This window comes from Vanellus vanellus (assembly GCF_965231255.1).
Source record: "Vanellus vanellus genome assembly, chromosome: Z".
Taxonomy (NCBI): Eukaryota; Metazoa; Chordata; class Aves; order Charadriiformes; family Charadriidae; genus Vanellus; species Vanellus vanellus.
In genome coordinates, this window is record NC_138908.1 from 50,610,399 (window position 1) to 50,631,125 (window position 20,727).

The following is a 20,727-nucleotide window of genomic DNA, read 5'->3' on the forward strand; positions in this document are numbered from 1 at the left end:
TGTAGATCTATGACTCCTATGCATCAGGGCTGGCATGATGTGCATTCGTAGAAATTGGCAATAAGAGAAAACCGGCTTCCATGGAATGTTTTGAGGCTGTTCCTTATGCTTTCTGTACTGGGATCTGAAAAGCAAAGTTTTGTGTTTTGAAAGCACGTGGTTCTTGTTGAGTACTTGGATTGCTCCAAGCTGCCGAACACATGTTGGTAGATAAGTGTTGTCTTTGACAAGTCAATTTTTTATAAGGAGACTTCTGAATCAGTTGTTAGTAGGTTTATGTATAGGAATTACAGTTTCACATTTTTTCTCAAATTGCTGGAAAAGGAATAGTGGAAAAGGGTTCCCGCTTATATTAAGGAAAATGGAGGTGCACAGTTGTTGTTTCCTGGTCCCTTCCTTTGTTCAACAGTGCATGTTGCTACATAAACTAAATACATGGCAGTTTTTCATTCCATAGTGCTCATTTGTCCTGAGTAGCAAATTGGAATGCCCTTAAAAGGTGCCCACAGCTCAAGTATTATGGAGAATTCATTTTCATTGGCCAGTATGGCCAAAACCAAGACATCACTTCAGGTTGATCAAGCAGGTAGGATCATTCCTACTCAATGTGAATACCAATGGGTTTCCTCTACCCGCTTGGTTTGTTTGGTTTTTGGTTTTTTGTTTGTTTTGGTTTGGGATTTTTTGTTTGTTTGTTTGTTTGGGTTTTTTTTGTTTGTTTGTTTTTTTAAAAAAAATCAGTTTTCCTTTGCCCTTGCCCAAGAAGCTGTCTTTTATTTAAAGCAACTGGTAGATAAAGGTTTTAAATGCAAGCTCAACAGCTGCAGGCTCACAAAATAGGTGTTTCATGAACTAGAGGGAAGATACCACTACCAGCAAATCAATTTGAATGCTTGTGTGTGTAATGCTTTATTGGCACATACAACAAAAGGAGAAAAATCTTTCTCTAGGGGTGGACTGGTAAGAAAAGTGTTGGGGGGGGGGGGCGGCTGTCTTATACATCTGTCTGTTACAGCAACGAAACTAAAAGATAGCTTATGTACACTTATTCTTTTGCTCTGTGGTAGGAGTTGTTTACCATAGTAAATAACACTAGCATGATATTCATGTGATATTTGTATGCTCCGATATGATTTAGTCTTGCATAGTTTTCATAATTTTTTCTTAGATACATTATGAGGATGAGATCTTGGTAAACCTTGAGCTATGTTGAGCTAAAACTTATATAGAATGGCTTACTAGTGGTAGTGTGGGAAACCTCATAGTTACATTGTAAATCAGAAGAAAGCAAAATTAAGAAGGGTAATTTTCTTTTGTGCAAGTTTAGTGTTGTGTGTTAAGTAGCTGCCCACAGTGATGCTCCTGTTTTCCTTTCACAGAGAAAGTGAGATGGAGTGTGGGTCCTTGCATCTCCGCTGAGCATTATTAAAATAAATCTCCCCTCAAATCTGTCCATTAACTGCAGTCTTTGGTGTCAGTGGAGCAGATGGGCTTTGGAGCAGGAGAGGGAAAAACTGATGTCCAGTCCCATCAAGCACTTATTTCATTAATCAGTGCTGCTATTGGACTTTCTTCTCTTTGTCTTGTCTGGCGTCCTCTGCTGTGTCAGCACCATCTCTCCATCTTCATTACATTGTGGGCTGCCTTTCATGAGAGTTCATCTCACCTGCTGACTGAGTTTCTATATGCCTTCTGGAACAGCTCATCTAACCTTTCTTCTTCTCTTCCTGGAACATCTTCTAACCCAATAGTCATATTTGTATGGTGGAGCTTCTCCTGGACAGCACAAGTTATCTCTGAAAAATAGTTATCTGTGTATCATCTGTGAACTTGTAGAGAGTTCAGTTGATCCCACTGAATTGTTAACACATCAAACAGTTTTGGAGTAAGTATTGATCCTGGGGAGACACCAGTAGTCACTGGCATCTAGCTGGACCTCACACAGCTGAAGAGAACCATTTCGGTCCAGCAGTCCAGATAATTCTCCACCCATCTCATTATGTATTTATCTAGTCCATATCTCATAGATCTGGCTGTAAGTTGGGCAGGATTGTTCTTAGTAAACCTATGGTCACTGCTGTCAGTCATATTCTTGTCCTCCCAAGGGCTGGAAGTGGCTTCCAGGAGGATTTTCTCTATCTTATTCCCAGGGACTGAAGTGAAATTGATGGCACTCTTGTTCCCTGTGTCTACCTTCTTGAAGATGAGTGTAATGTTTGCCTTTCTAGTCATCAGGAACCTTCCCTGATCACCACAACCTTTTGAAGATGATAAGTATGTGTGTGTATATGTATGTGTAAGTTGGAGGAGGGAGGGATCGATCTCAATATATATATTAACAGCTGCCTTGCAGTGGTACTTACTAGCTCCTTCAGTACCTCTGCTTGCATCCAGTCTGGTCTCATGAACCTGAGTGTCCCTGTGGATGAAGTGCACCCCAACTCAGTCCTCCTATCTTACAGGCACTGACTCTCTGCCACAGACTCTGTGAGGATGCTCGAGTACCTTGGAGGCCTGAAGAAACAAGATCCTACTAATGAAAACAGAGGCTAAAACTGCGTTGAGTGCATAAAACAAGTTCTTTGTCATGAGTTCTCTTGCCCCGTTGAGCAGTGGGCCCACACTTTCTTTAGCCTTCCGTTTATGGCCTGTCTGTTTTTAGAAGCATTTATTGTGTCATTCACATAATGTAATACTAGCGGCTTCCTATGGGCGCAAAGAATTTTCCTTTCATGAGGATTATGAAGTTCCCAGCAACAGGTAAAAGTTAAAATAAGTATTTTTTAAATTGAATTTTAAACAAAACCCAAAAACATGGATACATAGAATCATAGAATATCTCGAGTTGAAAAGGACCCATACGAATCATTGAGGCCAACTCCCTGCTCCTCGGAGGACTACCTAAAAATAACCATATGACTAAGAGCTCCTTGAACTCTGACAAGCTTGGTGCTATGACCACTTTCCTGGGGAGCCTGTTCCAGTGGCAAACCACCCTGTCAGTGAAGAACCTTTTTCTAATGTCCAATCTGAACTTCCCCTGATGCAGCTTCATTCTGTTTCCTCATGTCCTATCGCTGGTCACCAGAGAGAGGAGGAAGCTGTAGAATGTGATGAGGGCACCCCTCAGCCTCCTCTTGTGCAAGCTGAACAAGCCAAGTGACCTCAGCTGCTTCTGGGAAGTCTTTCACTCAAGGTCTTTCACCATCTTGGTTGCTTTCCTCTGGGCACGGTCTAATAGTTTGACGTCGTTCTCATATTAAGGTGCCCCAAACTGCACACAGTACTTGAGGTGGGGCCACACCAGTGCAGTGTAGAGTGGGTCAGTCACCACAGTGCGATAGTGGCAATGTAAAAGTAGGGACTTGCTCTGAAAGCTGGTTGAAGTACATCTCCCGGGCTGTGTGTTTCTGCATTTGACTAATGGAAGGACGAAGGGCAGTTACCCACTGCAGTAGTTGCTATAATTGTCAGCTGAGCTCTTGTAGTAGTAGTACTTAAGTGTCTCTTTCCTAAATTTAGCCAAAAGGAAAATGCATCTCAATTCCAGAAAGTGTTTGTAATGTAGGGGCTTTATACGTAGATAATCATGGCAAAGAAAAGAAACATCTTGGAAGAGTTCCTGGAGAGTTACTTAGTGTTAATATGAACATTATTGTTTGAGAGGGACGAGAAAGCAAGTGATTTATTTTTTTTCCACCCTGATATAGGGGACTTTATTGGGGACCATATCCTTTTTTTGACAGAGATAGTTTGGAAGGCAGAGGTCTGTTTTATATCATTGGGGCAAAAAGTTAATTTTACATGAGATTTTCTTGGTCTTTTGTCATCTTTACAGGCAGTAAAGTCTGTAGTCTGAACTGAAGTTCCGTCTTACTGCATACATGTTAATCACATTAAAATTTTGAATCTACAGTTGCCATTTTTCATAGGGTTTGTAATGAAATAACAGGCTGCAGGATTCAATACACTAAATTTTTTAGGGCTCATGATCTGGAATGTCTAGATTTTGTCTTCTAAAAACTGTATGGGATTTATTTTCTCTCTGTGTGGAACTAGATTTGTCAAATCTCTCAGACTAATGCTGTTCATCCCGGCCCTGTAGATTTTTCTACATACAGTCATTCTGTTTCTAAACACACAGGCTGTCATACTGAGACTGTTAATGGTCCAAATACTTGCCCAGAAACAGGTATCTCAGAAGTCCATATGCTTTTTAAAAATGTCATCTTTCTAAGAATGTCTGAGTATAATGATGAATATATAAATATTTCTAAACTAGAATGTTTCTGAATTTTAAAAAGAAAATTTATGCAGTGGTTGAATGTCAGTTTATTTTAGTGAGTCAGACTTTTATGCTTCAGGGAGAAAATGGCAGCTTCCAACCCTATGAGAAAGATTCCTTGGCAGAATTTTTTGTTTCTTCACTTTTAATTTCAAAGTAGGGCAAACTCTGACCCTCCCGACTGTATTTCTCTTCCACATGGATTTCTGTCATATGAGTGTACGAACAAAACTACTTTGTGTTAATAAAATACCTGCTTAAACTCTATAATTAATGGGTAACCTTATGTGTACTTTGTCTGAAAGATGATTTGATTTTAATGCAATTGTATATTTCTTTGTTGTTTGTGGGTTTAAAACATTGCATTGAGTTTAATTTAAAGGAGAACAATCTTACTTAACCACCCATTTGAATTAGTCTGTGAGAGGAAAAAGTGATAGAGACATGCATTTTCTCTATCTGTTGTACAGGTTTATGGTGCACATATGTGGCTACAGATTTTCCTTGTCCTTGTTGCTGATAGTTCTTTGTAAGCTTGTGCCTTCTCTTGTATTCAGCTGGACTGAATTCAACCAAAACCCTGGGCAAGTTGGGTTAAAAAGTATTTGTCAGGCTCAGTGAAACCACTTATTGTGATTGACAATAGCTAATTGCTATTGATGTTACCATGATTACAAGAAGGGCAACATTGCTTTTGCCCAGGTGACTTTTGAGAGTTCTGGCTCCTGGCAGGCTCTGGTTTAGGTGTCTGACAAATGGAAATGAGGAATTGGGGAGAAAACTTGTTACATGCCCTGTGTGGAATCTTAATTCACAAAATGTTTGAAGAACAATGTGTTGAGAGCAACTTGATTGCCTTCTTCCTCCACCTTTGGATTCTAGCTGCAGTGTTGGAAGGTAATGCTCAACTTGCAGACCAATAAAAGTAATCTTTATTACCTAGACAGGTCTTCAGGCTACCTTCAGGCTACCACATGATCTCTTGAACAAAGTTGTCTGCAACAAGATTAATTTGGGGTGGTGTTTAAATAAAAATTAAAAAAAAAAAATCTGAAATCCTGTCTTGAAGTTGTAGGCAGTAAATACCATCTTGACTTGGAGAGGTAAAATGTTGAGTATACATATCTACAATCCTAGATGTCCCCATTTTGCACTTCCCATTCCTCCTTTAACATAATGTGCATGAGGCATGAGATGATGGGTCTCTTCCTGTCCCCAGTTTCAGAGGATGTTTTGGTCATGTGAAGAGGCAAAGGTGACCACACAGGCCGTCCACAAAACCAATTGTGACTTTATGCATGGGAGCCAATGGAAAGAGAGGTTTCCTTGTAGGTGCAGAGCTCTGCAACTTCTTTCTAGCTTTGCAGGGCTTGTCAGACAGCAGGTAAGCTATCCCTGGCATTTAGAGTTTTGAAAAAATAGATAAATGAATAGCTGTGATAGGAAGCGGTAAAATCCAGGCACAGCAGCACTAGAGCAGGAGACAGGGCCTAGCTGAGTTTCTCTCCAATGGAAGGCATGGATCTTTACATGTCTGGTATCTGCTCTGTGACAGTTGATTTATCTGTGGTCTCATGAAGTTATTGGTTTGTACTTACAAATCTTTAAAATCAAGAAAGGGAACTAGACCCTTGTTATAGCAAAAATACCACTTGCTCACCAGCCATCCAGTTTACTTTACTCCAGATAAAGCTTGAAGTTAGAAGTTGCAGTTAGAGCTGTACTGCTTTTACATTAAAACCTTAGGCTGGTTTTACAGTGTGTCTTTGTGGTGGGTTAACTTTGGCTAACGGCTGAACGTCCACCCAACTACTTGATCGTTCTCTCTGCTTCATCAACATGTCAGGAGGAGAAGGTAGGATGAGAAAGCTCATGGGTCAAGGTGCTCCAGCATGGGGCCTCTCTGTGGGAGCTGTCCTTCAGGAACTGCTCCAGCATGGCCTCTCCATGGGCTGCAGGGAAATACCTTTTCCAGTACCTGGAGCACCTCTTCCCCTCTTTCTTTGACCTTGGTGTTCACAGTGCAGTTTCTCACACTTTTTTTTTTTTTTTTTTTTTTTTTCACCTCTGCCTGTGCAGTGTTTTGCCCTTTCTTAAACCTGTTTTCTGTGAGGCATCAACATCTTGCCTGAGAGGTTGGAACTAGATGATCGTTAAGGTTCCTTCCAACTCTAACCATTCTATGATTCTATAAGGGGCTCAGACACATCCCATGGTGGGTCTGTTGGAGCTGGCTAGATCCAGCTGTGTCCATTACGGAGGATTCCCTGACGTCTCCTCACAGAGGCCACCCCAGCCACCCAAACCTTGTTACCTGTACCCACTACAGTCTTCCTTCACATCGCTCGAGTGGGAAGCGAAGACTGCTGCACATACATATTTATGGGATGTCAGCAACCTTCAGAACCTTTTACTGAAGGTGGGATGAACTTTCAAGTGTACTAGACATTGCTCAGGACAAGAAAAAGCATGTTAAGGACTCGGGTGCCATGACATGTAAGCAGCCATAATAGAACAAGCTATGGCATTTTCTGAGGGGCTTGTGTTGTATTTGCATGGAAAAGGAAAGATGCGATTTGCTCATTAAATAAAGGATGGCAGTGTGCTTTCGTTAACCCATCCCCCATTGAGAAGATACATAGATACTTTTTGTTGGAGAAGTTTTATTCTCCTACCAATGTGATTTGCTAGTTCCTTGGGCAGATGAGACTGTCTCTGTTGGTAATGTTTGACTAATAGGCTTTCCCTCTTATAACAGATCATGGTAATGCCAGATGGCACATCGTTCTCTTCAGGACAGAGCCTTCATCTCCCCAGCCTTTCCAGTAGCTCCCTGTCTTTTTCTGAAGTGAAGAAGAAATCATCTCATGGGCCAAAGGTGAGACTTAACTTTGCTAGAAGATACTTAAGCCAGTGGTGCTTTCCCTGGGAATATACTTGAGAAAAAAAAAAAAAAAATCTGGGTATTTTTGCAGTCTCATGACATAGTCCAGTGACAACAGGTCTTGACATTTCTTGGTTGTGAACTTACCACTTGAAAACAATGCAGAACAAGGATGGTTGTGAGAACAGGTGCCAGTGAAGGTACTGCTTTTCTGCGTTTTGTACGTGCACAATTGTTTTCCTCCTTTTCCAGAAGGAATTCTAATGGTCTGTTGTAGTATTAGGGGATTCTGATGATGGAAGTGTCATCTACAGAAATGTAAAGAATAAGAAAATACTATAATAATGGTTTCAGTTACTAAGTATTTTTAAGTACTTCTTAGGATAATTGAATAGAGTGAAATAAGAAATGCAATACAATTACTTGCTTCATAAATGAATTAACATTTTTTTTTCTCATTTTTTTTCTCCATTCTGTTAATTTGCTTGGGTTTTGATTTTCTTTCTTAGTATCTTGTCAATTTGAAATATGCTATTTAATCTTGAAGTGCACGTACTGCAAGGGGTAATACCCATTTTTATCAGTGACTTCCATGTTCTGTAGCTGTGCCAAATCTGTATCTTGTAAGAACTAACAATACGGCTAAGTGTGTCCATTGATAAGAATGTATCACAACGGTAGGGATATAGAGAGGGGGAAAAGTTATTTGACATGTTCTTGCCTGGTTTGCATTGTACCTGAGTGCCTCACAATCTCTAATACAGGTCTTTTTGCAACATTTAAAGGATATATGGATGTGTGATTATTTTTATTTTCCTAATGAGCAGCTGAGGTAGATTGAATCTGAGGATTAGACTGAAGGTGATTACTTTGGCATGCTAAAATGACTGCTTAAAGCCTAAAAGGAAGGCACGTGGCTACACTGAAGTGAAGATAATTGTCTGCTTAGACTAGGACGCATCTCCATCTACTCAGATACCAAAGACGAGACACTTTACAATCTGTAATAGGGGTTCTTGTGAGGTTGGGTAACTCTCTAAAGTTGAGTTTCTAAGCACTTCTTTGAATTCAGCTGTAATGTTGATTCACCCATGTCTTGCATTGCATGCCAGAGCAGTCATACTGAGGCTTGGCATAAATAACCCAAACAACTGCAGAAGGACTTCAGGGAGGTACAAACATGATACCAAGTCCTGCACTAATGCTCCGTCTAGTAACTGTACACCATTGTAAGTCTTAAATCTCCAGCATAAATTCTTTCATAAACAAATGCTAACCTGGGAAGTCATTTTCTGAACTGTATTCGGACAATGAACTTCTGTCTGGTGTAGAAATCTGACAATTGTGGAGTGTGGTTGGGGTGAAGCAGGGTGAGGGGAGTGTTGCATGTTTGCACTTCTTATAAATGAAAGTTTGAAATCTTTCATTTTTGCTGAAGCAACCCAACCGCCTGTGGTAAGTTTGACCCCTAGCAGGAAGTTACCACAGTCAGTAGGAGGTTAGATGTGCATCACATCTCAGAATTGTATTCAATATTTGTAAAATTGTTATGCAGGAATGGTTTTTAACTATTTGGTTTCAAAATAGGGATGTTCAGCAGCAATGCTGTCTATTTGAAATTATTCTTTTTTCAACTTTGTGTGCTGTTCACTGGAGTTTTTGATAGTGGGAGGAGATGTTACATCAATGAACTGTCCGTGTGAATATTCAATTTTTCTCTTCGCCCAGCGATCTTTGTGTCCCCCTGTCCAATTTAAAACACAGACTAATGAGCAACTGTTCTTGTATCTCATAAAGAGTAAGTTGTAAATATCTGCCTTACTGAGGATCATCAGTTGTTTTTGAGAAGTGGAAACAGGAAGAGACTGTGGTTTTACTATAACAAAGAAGTGTGGGGTTTTATTACAGATCCTGGGAGCTGAAAACCCTTGCATTTTTGTCTTTAGGGTTTTTGTTTTGGCTGGTGGGCAGGACAGTTCCAGCCAATGTGTAAATAGATTTTTGTAGTTTGGAATAACCCTAGTGATGGAACAACTTCAGTGTCCAAATTTCACTTAGACATGCCTCTAGAGTAGGAGCTGTAGAAAGATCTTGGAAGTTCTTGGGTGTAAGTTGTCTGTATACCATGGATGCATGTGCTCTGGGTGTCCGTACTGCATGATTTGGGGATTTTTCTGCTACAACAATAGCCCTTTGATGTGCTTGGCTTGGTTTTGGTTTGTTTTGTGTCTGTGAATACCAAAGTAAACTTTGAGGTCAGTTTTAAACTCTGGGTATGGAAAACCAGAACCAAAGAATATTTGCTTACCCATTTACCATTACAAAGCACCACAAAGACTTTTTTGGTTAGAGGAAAATTGCAGTCAAGATAGTAAAGCCAGTGCAACAAAGTGGTATTGTTGGTTTAGCATTCCCTTATAAAAAAAACAATGCAGGATGCATTAAGAGAGGACTGTCAGTTTGCATTCTGTCACATCCTCTTCTGAAATATGTATTAAAAATACAGAAGTTTGTATTTCTGAAATTCCATGATCCTGTATTTAATTTTACGGAGATGATATTAGTGACCCCCAGTATTGTGATTCTAAAACAAAGCTTTAGCCTTGGAAATGCAGAGGACAGGCAGAAATGCATGAAACCTTACTTTAAGCATTTTTCAGAATATAGAAATAGCTGCAGGCTAGCTACAGATACTTGTGTTGCTTTTAAGTCAGTTGTATTACTGTGCCTGTTTGTATTATGTAAATACTACATGCACAGAATACAGCAAAACAGCTTGATTAATTTTGTTCAGAAGATTGTCTTTTGGAATGAGCTTAGTGTCAGCTGCAGTGAAATGAGGTTTACTTCATAAACAAAAAAACAAAGCTCTTATTCCCCTGTGTGACCAGAAAAAAAAAAAAAAGCTTTATGCACCCCCTTTTGGCTTTCTCTGTCAAACCAGTGAGCCTTGTAATTCTCCATCTGATTCTAATTCTCCTGATGTCATTGGTCATAACAGTTTGGTGGGCTGGACAAGCTGAAGTGTGTGATAGAGTAATAATCTGTAAGAAGAACTAGCAGCAGGTAAATTCAACATACATACAGCTAGCAAGTGGAAGAATACCACAGTATTTGTGGAGGCTTTCAAAATGTTCTGTGGGGTTTTTTTCTTCCCCAAATCTGTTAGCATTTTTATTCAATAATAAACAAATTTCTATTCAACAGAAATCGGAAGTTCATTGAGCAAGTAATTCTTTTTAGATATCTTTCTTGTCTTTTGCTCTTAAGAGCAGAAGGCATATTTGAGACTAATTCCAGTCCATTGGCTTAAGATGGACACATTATTTCAATAGTCATAACATATGAAGAAATTACAGGTGAAAATATGATCACTAATCCTAAATTTGTAGACTAAACTCAAGAGTACTGTAGACTGGCATGGCCAAGCCAATGTGCTCAGTTTAGTGACTCTGTAAAATGTAATGAACCACCCCTCCCTCCCCTCAACTGCTTCATTTGCTAATTTGGTTCCTAATGTCTGTCAGCAACTGGAGAGGTTTGAAATGATTTCCAGAAGATACTGCTTATTCAGGTTCAACCAACTTGGGAATTACGTGTTGTGGTATGAAGTCAGAATCCAACCCTGCAAGATATACAGGAGTTCAACACCTTTTTTTGCCTTCTAGTTACGGAATTGTTTTAAACTGCAAATGTGTTAACTGTTGAGCAGCTGTCACAGTCCGTTTGGATTTCTCAAATTTACAGAACAATGTACTCAGTGATTTAAACTTTATGTCATGAGGTCATTAAGAAATACAGCAAACACATACGACAAACAGACTAGTTGCCCAGACTAGTTTATCACATGAATTCACTTATTCACCACTCAAGTCTTACAGTTTCATAATTTATAACCTGTAACTCTTAATCCATGCACTTAGTAGGAAAAAAAAAAATTAGTTACATAGCCAACAGTGAGAGTGCTCATCCTTCCTCCTCTGTCACCATGTAGGCGTCCCCTTTATCACAAAGTCCAGCTGCTGATGAGTACACTTCAAAAGGTTTTTTGGGGTTTGTTTTTTTTTTTTTTTGGTAAGCTGATGTTGTATACCTTCCAGCTTGGAGATTTGTTTTATATCATTTCCATAAGTTTGCAGATTCTGATGAAACTGCCAGATGAAGATGATATCAGGAGGAGACAACAATTTGCAGGTTGTCATGGCTGCATAATGGCCCTTTGGCTCTTTCTGGCCACCTGTCCTGACTACATGGTGCTCTCCCTGCTCCCAATGTACATCAGGCTTTATCATGAGCTATGTTAGACAAAATCTGAGGAGGAGTAGAGTGCAACAGTCACAGTAGCACAGTGTTTGTCTGTTGATAAAACCTTAGATTTTTATTGTGCTTTCTAAAATATTTATTTTTAAAGACCTGTTAGTACTGCTTTATGAAAGGAGCTGTACGTACATGGTGTTACTTGGCCTAAGAAAAGAAAATATCTGCAGTTATTTTAACATTCCTCTATTATTTTGATGTTTGTTGTGCAATGTATCAAAGTCTAACATTTACTTGGGTTGCTGAATACACAAATGTAAGCTATGGTGTGTTGTCCTGGTTTGAGGTAAAACAGGAGCAATTTTATGCAATAACTTTGCTTCTTAGATGAGCCTTTTCTAACTACTGAAATTACCAGCATATTGTGCAGACACTGCTCTCAGAGTGGTAAGACTATGTTTACAGCTGATGCGCAGGCATGGTATGCAGAGAGGCTCTCGTTTATACTTATTGCTATAACACCCAAGCCCAGATAACTTGGTTATTGGCCCCGTTGGAGGGTCAGAAGTGGAAAAGCGCTGAAGGGTCCCACCTGCGGTGAGGAGTGGACAGGACAGGTGACCCAAAACTGACCAACAGGATATTCCATCCCATCTGCATCATGCTCAGTTTAAAAGCTGAGGCATCAGACGCTCAGTGCTCTTTCTTCAATGGCCGATGTCTGAGGAGGACTCTGTCTGTTCATCTGCCTTTGATCCTGATCCTGAATGCAGATCTGGAATCCAGTTCCTGTCTGTCGCTGAGTCCAGCCTGGGACTTCCCCAGTGCCAGCCAGTGACATGATTGTCATCCTGGGAGCTTGATACGATTTTGTATATATTTCATTATTTTCTTTTTATTTTATTCTTAATATGTCATTAAAGTAGTTTAGTTCCTTCTAAACTCATAAGTCTCTTTGCCTCCTCCTCTGCCTCTCTCTTTGAAGAAAGGTGGGGCAGAGCATCTGTGGGTCCCATCTGTGGTGCTCCATGTCCCCTGTGGCCAGTTCAGCCTAAACCACAACATGTTTAAATATCTTATCTGTCAAATCCCCACAATCTCCATTTTACATATGAACTTGAGAAAAGACTGTTTTACTTGTCCCTCTTAGCAGAAATGCATCATTCAGCCTTATTCCTTGCAACACTTCTTAAGGTAGGAAGGCAAAGAAACAATTAAACACACTGTTAGATTTTGATAAATAAGAAAATTGATTGAAAGTACATTCTGATTTTCAGTAAGTTCTATGCTGTAGATGATGTGAATATTTATCCACATTTCATCCCCTACCAGCCTTCCACATTCATTATTAGGTTTGGTATAATTTTACCAGTGAATATATTTGGTGGGTTTTTTCTGTCTTACAAATTTTATGTTCCTGTTGCTGTTCCCTCTAAGTCATTGTTGGCTTCTGTTAGGGTCGTTGCAGAAATTTAGGAAATAAGAAAAGATACTTTTTTTATTTAGAGAATGAATGCAGGTATAAAAGCAATGGGTTGGCTGTCCTAGTGAAAGAGTAGCCCTCGGAGAGCATTGCAGGTGTGTGTATATATATATATATATATATGTATCATATATATATATACATATATATACTTGTACTATGTATATGTATATCATATACTTGTACTATGATTTCTATGAAAACATCAGCTTCCATGTTATAGAATGAGGAAGGAAGTCTGGTTTTAAAATTGAAAAGGCAATAAAGACCTCAAGTTCCTTTTGCTTTTAATACTACTGTGCCCCAGGACCCATTTTACAGCTCTCATCTGTTGGAAAACTACTAAAATGAGTCTCTCCTTTTGGAGCAATTTAAAATACGTGGCAAGGAGACTAATAAGAAACATAAGGACTCCATCTATTTTATTAATGGCACGTATTTTATTCCTCCCAAGGGCAACACTTACAGCTCTGGCTGTGTAAGATAGAACAAGATGTGAAGATAAAAGCATTAATAATTAGTTCACATGTCAACCTTTGGGGCTGGTCTTGCATCAAAGTATGGAGTTGTTTTGGTTTTTTTTTTTAATGTAAAAAAAACAAACAAAAAACACCAGGGAAAGAGTTTTGACTAAAGTAAAACATCTCAAGGAATGATTAGTGCTTTTTTTGTTTTTTAATTGCTGGCCTAGGAAATGAGGAAGTGCGTTACATTCAGACATTCAAATGTCATCATAATATTGTTCATTGTTGATGCTTCTGCCCATTGTTAATGTTGACGCATATGTATTTTATATATATAATAATATATAATACATCTGCAGTACTGATGCAAGAAACATCTGAACAAAAAAGCACAACTGAATAATTTGTGCAGCACTGAAAATTGTGTTTCACTAATTAGTTAAGATAATGGGAAGGGAAAAACAGTTCAAAGTAATTATTTTTAGTCAGTTGTTTCCACCTGTTGCTACAGAGGAGAAGGGAGATACTGCTCTTTTTGCAAACATGATATGTGTAAACCGTTCAGGTTACTACAGTATTAAATAATGGTTTAACACATCCCGATTGGACAAGTCATAAGTAGTTGGTTATCTACCAGCAGGTAGCACACAAGTGGATGTGTTTCCAGTCTTAATTCGTAGAATCATAGAATTGTCTAGGTTGGAAGAGACCCTTGGGATCATTGAGTCCAACCATCTGCCCTACTCTACAAAGTTCTCCCCTACACCATATCCCCCAACACCACATCTAAACGTCTCTTAAACACATCCAGGGATGGTGACTCAACCACCTCCCTGGGCAGTCTATTCCAATGCCCGACTACTCTTTCTGTGAAAAATTCTTTCCTAATGTTCAGTCTAAATCTACCCTGTTGGAGCTTGAAGCCATTCCCTCTTGTTCTGTCATTAATTACCTGTGAGAAGAGACCAGCACCAACCTCTCTACAGTCTCCTTTCAAATAGTTGTAGAGAGTGATGAGGTCTCCCCTCAGCATCCTCCTCCTCAAACTAAACAGTCCCAGCTCCTTCAACCGCTCTTCATATGATTTGTTTGCTAGGCCCTTCACCAGCTTCGTTGCCCTCCTCTGCACTCACTCCAGCACCTCGATATCTCTCTTGTATTGAGGTGCCCAAAACTGGACACAGTACTCGAGGTGTGGCCTCACCAGTGCTGAGTACAGGGGCACAATCACCTCCCTACTTCTGCCGGCCACTCTATTTCTAATACAAGCCAGGATGCCGTTGGCTTTCTTGGCCACCTGGGCACACTGCCGGCTCATATTGAGCCGCTTGTCAATTAGAACCCCCAGGTCTCTTTCTGCCAGGCAGCTTTCCAGCCACACCTCCCCAAGCCTGTAGCGCTGCATGGGGTTATTGTGGCCGAAGTGCAGGACCTGGTACTTGCCCTTGTTGAAACTCATAGTATTGATGTTGGCCCAGTGATCCAATCTATCTAAGTCTCTCTGTAGAGCTTCCCTATCCTCCTGGGAATCAACACTCCTGCTTAACTTGGTGTCATCTGCAAACTTGCTGATGATACACCCTATGTCCTTATCAAGATCATCAATAAAGACGTTGAACAGAAATGGTCCCAACACTGCGCCCTGAGGCACACCACTTGTGACCAGCCGCCAGCTGGATTTAAATCCATTGAGCACCACTCTTTGGGACCTTCCAGTCAGCCAGTGCTTGATCCAGTGGATCGTATGCTCATCCAGGCTGTGCAAAGCCAGTTTTTCCACGAGAATTGTATGGGGAACAGTATCGAGTGCTTTTTGAAAGTCTGGGTACACAATATCAACAGCCTTTCCGTCGTCCAATATTCTGGTAATCTTATCACAGAAGGAGATCAGGTTCGTCTGGCAGGACCTGCCTTCCATAAACCCATGCCGACTAGGCCTGATCCCCTGCTTGCCCATTATGTGGGTTTTGATGGCACTCAAGGTGACCTGCTCCATGACCTTCCCTGGTATCGAGGTTAGACTGACAGGTCTATAGTTACCTGGATCCTCCTTTTTGCCTTTCTTGTAGATGGGTGTTACATTTGCCACCCTTCAGTCCATTGGGACCTCCCCAGGTAGCCATGGTTTCCTGTAAATGATGGAAAGCAGTTTGGCGAGCACATCTGCCAACTCTTTCACCACTCTTGGGTGTAGCCCATCCGGTCCCATAGACTTGTGTGCATCCAAATGGTATAGCAGGTCACTGATCTCTTCCTCTTTAATCGTGATGCTCTCATTCTGCTTCACTTCCCCGTCTCCTAGTTCTTGAGGCTGGGTGTCCAGGGAACAGCTAGTTCCACTGCTAAAGACTGACGTAAAGTAGGCATTGAGCACCTCAGCCTTTTCCTCATCCTTTGTAACTATGTTTCCCTCTGCATCCAATAAAGGAGGAAGATTTTCCCTAATCCTCTTTTTGTTATTAATGAATTTATAGAAACATTTTTTATTATCCTTAACAGCTGCAGCCAGGTTGAGCTCTAGCTGCGCTTTGGCTCTCCTTATTTTCTCCCTGCATAGCTTCGCTACATCTTTATAGTCTTCATGAGAGACTTGTCCCCTCTTCCAAAGGTCGTAGACTCTCTCTTTTTTTTTTTTTTTTTGAGATCCAGCAAGAGATCCCTATTTAGCCAGGCTGGCCTCCTTCCCCGCCTACTTGTTTTTCAGCACATGGGAACAGCCTGCTCCTGTGCCTTTAAGATTTCTTTCTTGAAGCATGTCCATCCTTCCTGGACTCCTGTATCCATCAAGGCATTCTCCCAAGGGATTCTGTCTAGCAGTCTTCTGAACAGATTAAAATTTGCCCTCCGGAAGTCTAAGGTGGCAGTTTTGGTAACCCTTCTCCTTGTTTCTCCAAGGATCAAGAACTCAATCATCTCATGATCACTGTGCCCTAGACGGCCTCCAACCTTTGCTTCCCCCACAAGTTCTTCCCTGTTCACAAGGAGCAGGTCTAGGAGGGCACTTTCCCTGGTCAGCTCACTTATTAGCTGCATGAGGAAGTTATCCTCCACACATTCCAGGAATCTCCTGGATTGTTCCCTGTCTGCTGTGTTGTATTCCCAGCAGATATCGGGGAGGTTAAAGTCCCCCACAAGTACAATGGCAAATGACTGTGATATTTCTCCCAGTTGCTTATAGAAGGCTTCGTCCACCTCACTGCTTTTGTTGGGAGGTCTATAGCAGATTCCCACAGTGATATCACCTTTATTTACCCTTATCTTAATCCAAACACTCTCGACCCTGTTATCACTATACTTAATTTCTGAGCTCTCATAGCATTCTCTGACATACACAGCCACTCCACCACCTCTCCTTTCCTGTCTATCTCTCCTGAAGAGTTTGTAGCCTTCAGTTGTGGCACTCCAGTCTTGTGAGGCATCCCACCACGTTTCCATGATAGCCACTATGTCATAGTTTTCCTGGTGCATCATGGCTTCAAGCTCCCCCTGTTTATTGTTCATACTGCATGCATTGGTATAGATGCACTTCAGATGAGCTAATGGTTTGAACATCTTTTTGTGAGTGTGGGCCCCATTACCTACCAGGCCCCACTCAGGTGTTTCTATAATTCCTAGGTGTCTATCGCTTCTCTGAAATGAATTGGTAGAGTAAGAGCCCGTGCTAGTCCACCATCCCTCAAGTCCTGGCATGTTTCCCTTGAGTTTAGTCCTAACAGGCCCAGTTATCCCCTCCTGCCCCCTCATATCTAGTTTAAAGCCCTGTCAATGAGCCCTGCTAATTCCTGTCCCAAAATTCTTTTCCCCCTCTGGGACAGGCTCATCCCACCTCCCACCAGCAGGCCAGGTGTCTCATAAGGCAACCTATGATTAAAAAACCCAAAGCCCTGTTGGTAACACCAGTCCTGAAGCCATGAGTTGACCTGCTGTCTCTTCCTATTAATTTCCTCACTCATGATAGCCACTGATGGGATAGAGAACACTACTTGTGTTCCCAATCCCTTAAGCATCCTTCCCAAGGCTTTAAAATCTCTTTTAATTGATTTTGGTCTCCTTCCCACATCATCACTGCCCACCTGAAATACTAAAAGGGGGTAATAATCAGAAGAGTTGACTACAGTAGGAACTTTGTCTAACACATCCCTGACCCATGCCCCAGGGAGGCAGCAGACTTCCCTGTGAAGCGGGTCAGGACGGCATATTGGTCCCTCTGCCCCCTTCAACAGAGAGTCACCCACAACGATGACCCTTCTGCTTTTCCTTTTAGAACTAAAATTCCTCCTCTTATTGACACAACTTTTGCTAAACAGGCTATTTCTCCTTTGTTTTATTGGGTGGGTTTTTTTAGAGCAGTTCTACCAACTATATTTTTAAAGTTATTCAGCCCCTGTGGAAGTTGAGGCTGGTTATGTCCTGCTTTGGTCCTTCAGTTTCCAGCACACTGCTGCTGTCCCATCCTACATTGCAGTTAAAATGGTGGTTAAGTAGGGGGAAGGAAAGCTAAACATGTTTTCCCCTGTGTAGTTCTGTAAATCTGTGGTAGTGTTAGACAACCAGACATACCACATCTAGAATCATAGAATGGTTTGGTTTGGAAGGGACCTTTAAAGGCTGTCTACTCCAAACCCCCCTGCAATGAGCAGGGACATCTTCAACTAGGTGAGGTCACTCAGAGCCCTGTCCAGCCTGACCTTGAATGTTTCCAGGGATGGGGCATCTACCACTTCTCTGGGCTGTAGATGCCCCATCTGTGGTTTAACCCTGGAGAGCAGCTGAGTCCCACACAGCCACTCGCTCACTCTCCCCTGGTGGGATGGGGGAGAGAATAAGAAGGGTAAAAGTGAGAAAACTTGTGAGCTGAGATAAAGACAGTTTAATAAGTAAAGCAAAACAAGGAATTCATTCATGGCTTCCCATGGGCAGGCAGGTGTTCAGCCATCTCCAGGAAAGCAGGGCTCCATCACGCATAATGGTTACATAGGAAGACAAACACTTTAAGTCCAAATGTCCTCTCCTTCCTCCTTCTTCCCCCAGCTTTTATTGCTGATCATGAGGTCATATCATGTGGGATATTCCTCTGGTTAGTTGGGGTCAGCCATCCTGGTTGTCTCCCCTCCCAACTTCTTGTGCACCCCCAGCCAACACGCTGGTAGGGCAGCATGAGAAACAGAAGGACCTGACACTGTACAAACACTGCTAAATAGCTAAAATGCCAGTGTGCTATCAATGCTGTTTTCAGCACAAATCCAAAACTTAGCCCCATACTGGGTACTACGAAGAAAATTAACTCTATCCCAGCCAAAACCAGTACAATAGTCAAAAAGAAAGCAGGTTCTTAGCACTGTAGAATGGTAAGTGTGAGTGGCTGGAGAATAAAATAGAGCTAGGGATTTGTACATCAATTTTATACAGATGAAAGCCTATTCAATCTTACACAGATGAGAGAATTTTGAGCTGCACTTTGGTCTGCAGCTTGCAAAGGGCTTGGATGAATAACTAACCAAATTATTAAGAAACAAACACAGAAGTGCACCTGTAATATTTATACTGAGTAGCACCCTTTTCAGTAGTTCCCCATTTGCAATAATGCTTTCTTTGCATAAAAATCATATTGGAATAACACTTTATTGTAAGTGTTGTTCATCGTGCTCTCTTTTGACCTAAGAATTTCCTTAAAACTGTGATTCTAGAAGTGTGTATTGGGGCACCCCTAACTAAATATGTTCCAACTAAATAATAACAAATAATTAATAATATTCCAACTAACTAATAGATACTGTCATCCTTTTGTCCTAAGGAGTAGTAATTAAAAAAATCCTGAGCTATAAGATGTATAGTTGCCAGCAAGTAAGGTGTGAGCATGGGAATATTTGGCATACTGAGAGTGTATATTCCGTATAATTTCCCTAAAGTTATTCCTGCTCTGCCAGTCATGAGTTAGTTCATTTGGGAGTTGGAGGGTGTGATACTGGCATGACATGCAGCACTTAGGGAATATCTTGCTTTCAAGAAGGGTTGGTTTCCTAGGTTCATGGGCTAACAGTCTTACCATTTTTCATCACGAATAAAACTTCACATACTTTTATTTTCTACATTAGTATGGGTTCTTTTTTGTGTTACTTCAGCTTGGTCATGTTAATGAAGACCTATTCAGTATAAATCTATATCTAGAGTTAGGGTTTTTACAAATTTCACAGCGCGTCAGGTTTCATGCTAGATTTTTTTTTTCAGGGTTTTAGTATTTTCTGTTTTATACCATTTAAACCTCTGTTCTAGGTAAAGGGAAAGGCAATCAATGGGTGTAAGCAATATAGTTGTTGATGTGTTTCTTTCTAAAAGTTTCTCAGATGCTAGGCAATATATAGATAGAAATGCTTGTAGTCAGCTTCTAAGAAAGTAAGGAACCTAAACTTGTTGGCCATAGGTTCCTGTAAATTGAAATGTCACTTTGCAAATTTGAAGTAATATAAAATGAAGCTTGTTTCTGGAGAGAGTGCTACAGGAGTTTGGTGTTTATAACAGTGCAGTTAGGCTACTGGATATTTTTGGGATGCTGAGTGCCCACTGCTAGCAGTTTCAGAGAAAGTAGGCAGTGCTGAAGCAATAGTCGTCTTTTGAAAATTCCTGGGTGTTAATTCTCAGAACAAAGGATCCCGTACAACCCTTTCCAGTTGGTTCAGTTGCCTTATCACAGGTTCTAGCTGCAGATCACCACTTCCCTTGTCATCTTGACTTTTCAGATTCCACCAAAGAAACAACTGATTGAGGAATGATACTGCTTTGCTCTTTCTGCTTTCGCCCATCCACAGGATCTCTGAGTCATCACTTTCACAGAAACCCTTCTCGCATAAGAGTTGAATTTAAAAAAATGCAATGAAATACTCAGCAGAGACAGCAGCAATAAATATAAAGAAGAAAGCTTTTTTAGTAAAGGATTTCTGATAGCTAAAGGTCCTGATTAACATTTTCTAAACTCTCTTTATGACCATCTTATGATGTTTCTTAAAAAACATATCTAATTATTAAGACCAAAACTAACTTGTCTTGCAGATACTGACAAGCAAGGGCAACTGCTCACTTTCCACCACTTTGTAACAGACAAGTTGACCAAAATTATAGGGTCTGTAGCTGTACTTACGTAGGTATTTGCAGTTTCTGGTTTTCAACCTGCAGTTCCAAGTTTTCAATATGAATCCTGTGTCCATATTGTGTCTGCCTTTGGGGGCTCTCCTCCCTTTTTCCTCCTCCCTTTTTCCTCCTCCCTTTTTCCTCCTCCCTTTTTCCTCCTCCCTTTTTCCTCCTCCCTTTTTCCTCCTCCCTTTTTCCTCCTCCCTTTTTCCTCCTCCCTTTTTCCTCC

General features: G+C 40.9%; 1 protein-coding gene across 1 annotated transcript in view; it reads left to right on the forward strand.

Annotated features, from left to right (window-relative positions):
* The window catches only part of MLLT3 (MLLT3 super elongation complex subunit), a gene marked incomplete at both ends in the record, with an annotated part of 142,755 nt that overhangs the window by 84,219 nt on the left and 37,809 nt on the right, over positions 1-20,727 (forward strand). Inside the window, one exon of the mRNA XM_082497981.1 lies at positions 7,044-7,163. Within this exon, the coding sequence (XP_082354107.1) occupies positions 7,044-7,163 (120 nt within the window). The remainder of the gene's footprint in view (positions 1-7,043; positions 7,164-20,727) is intronic.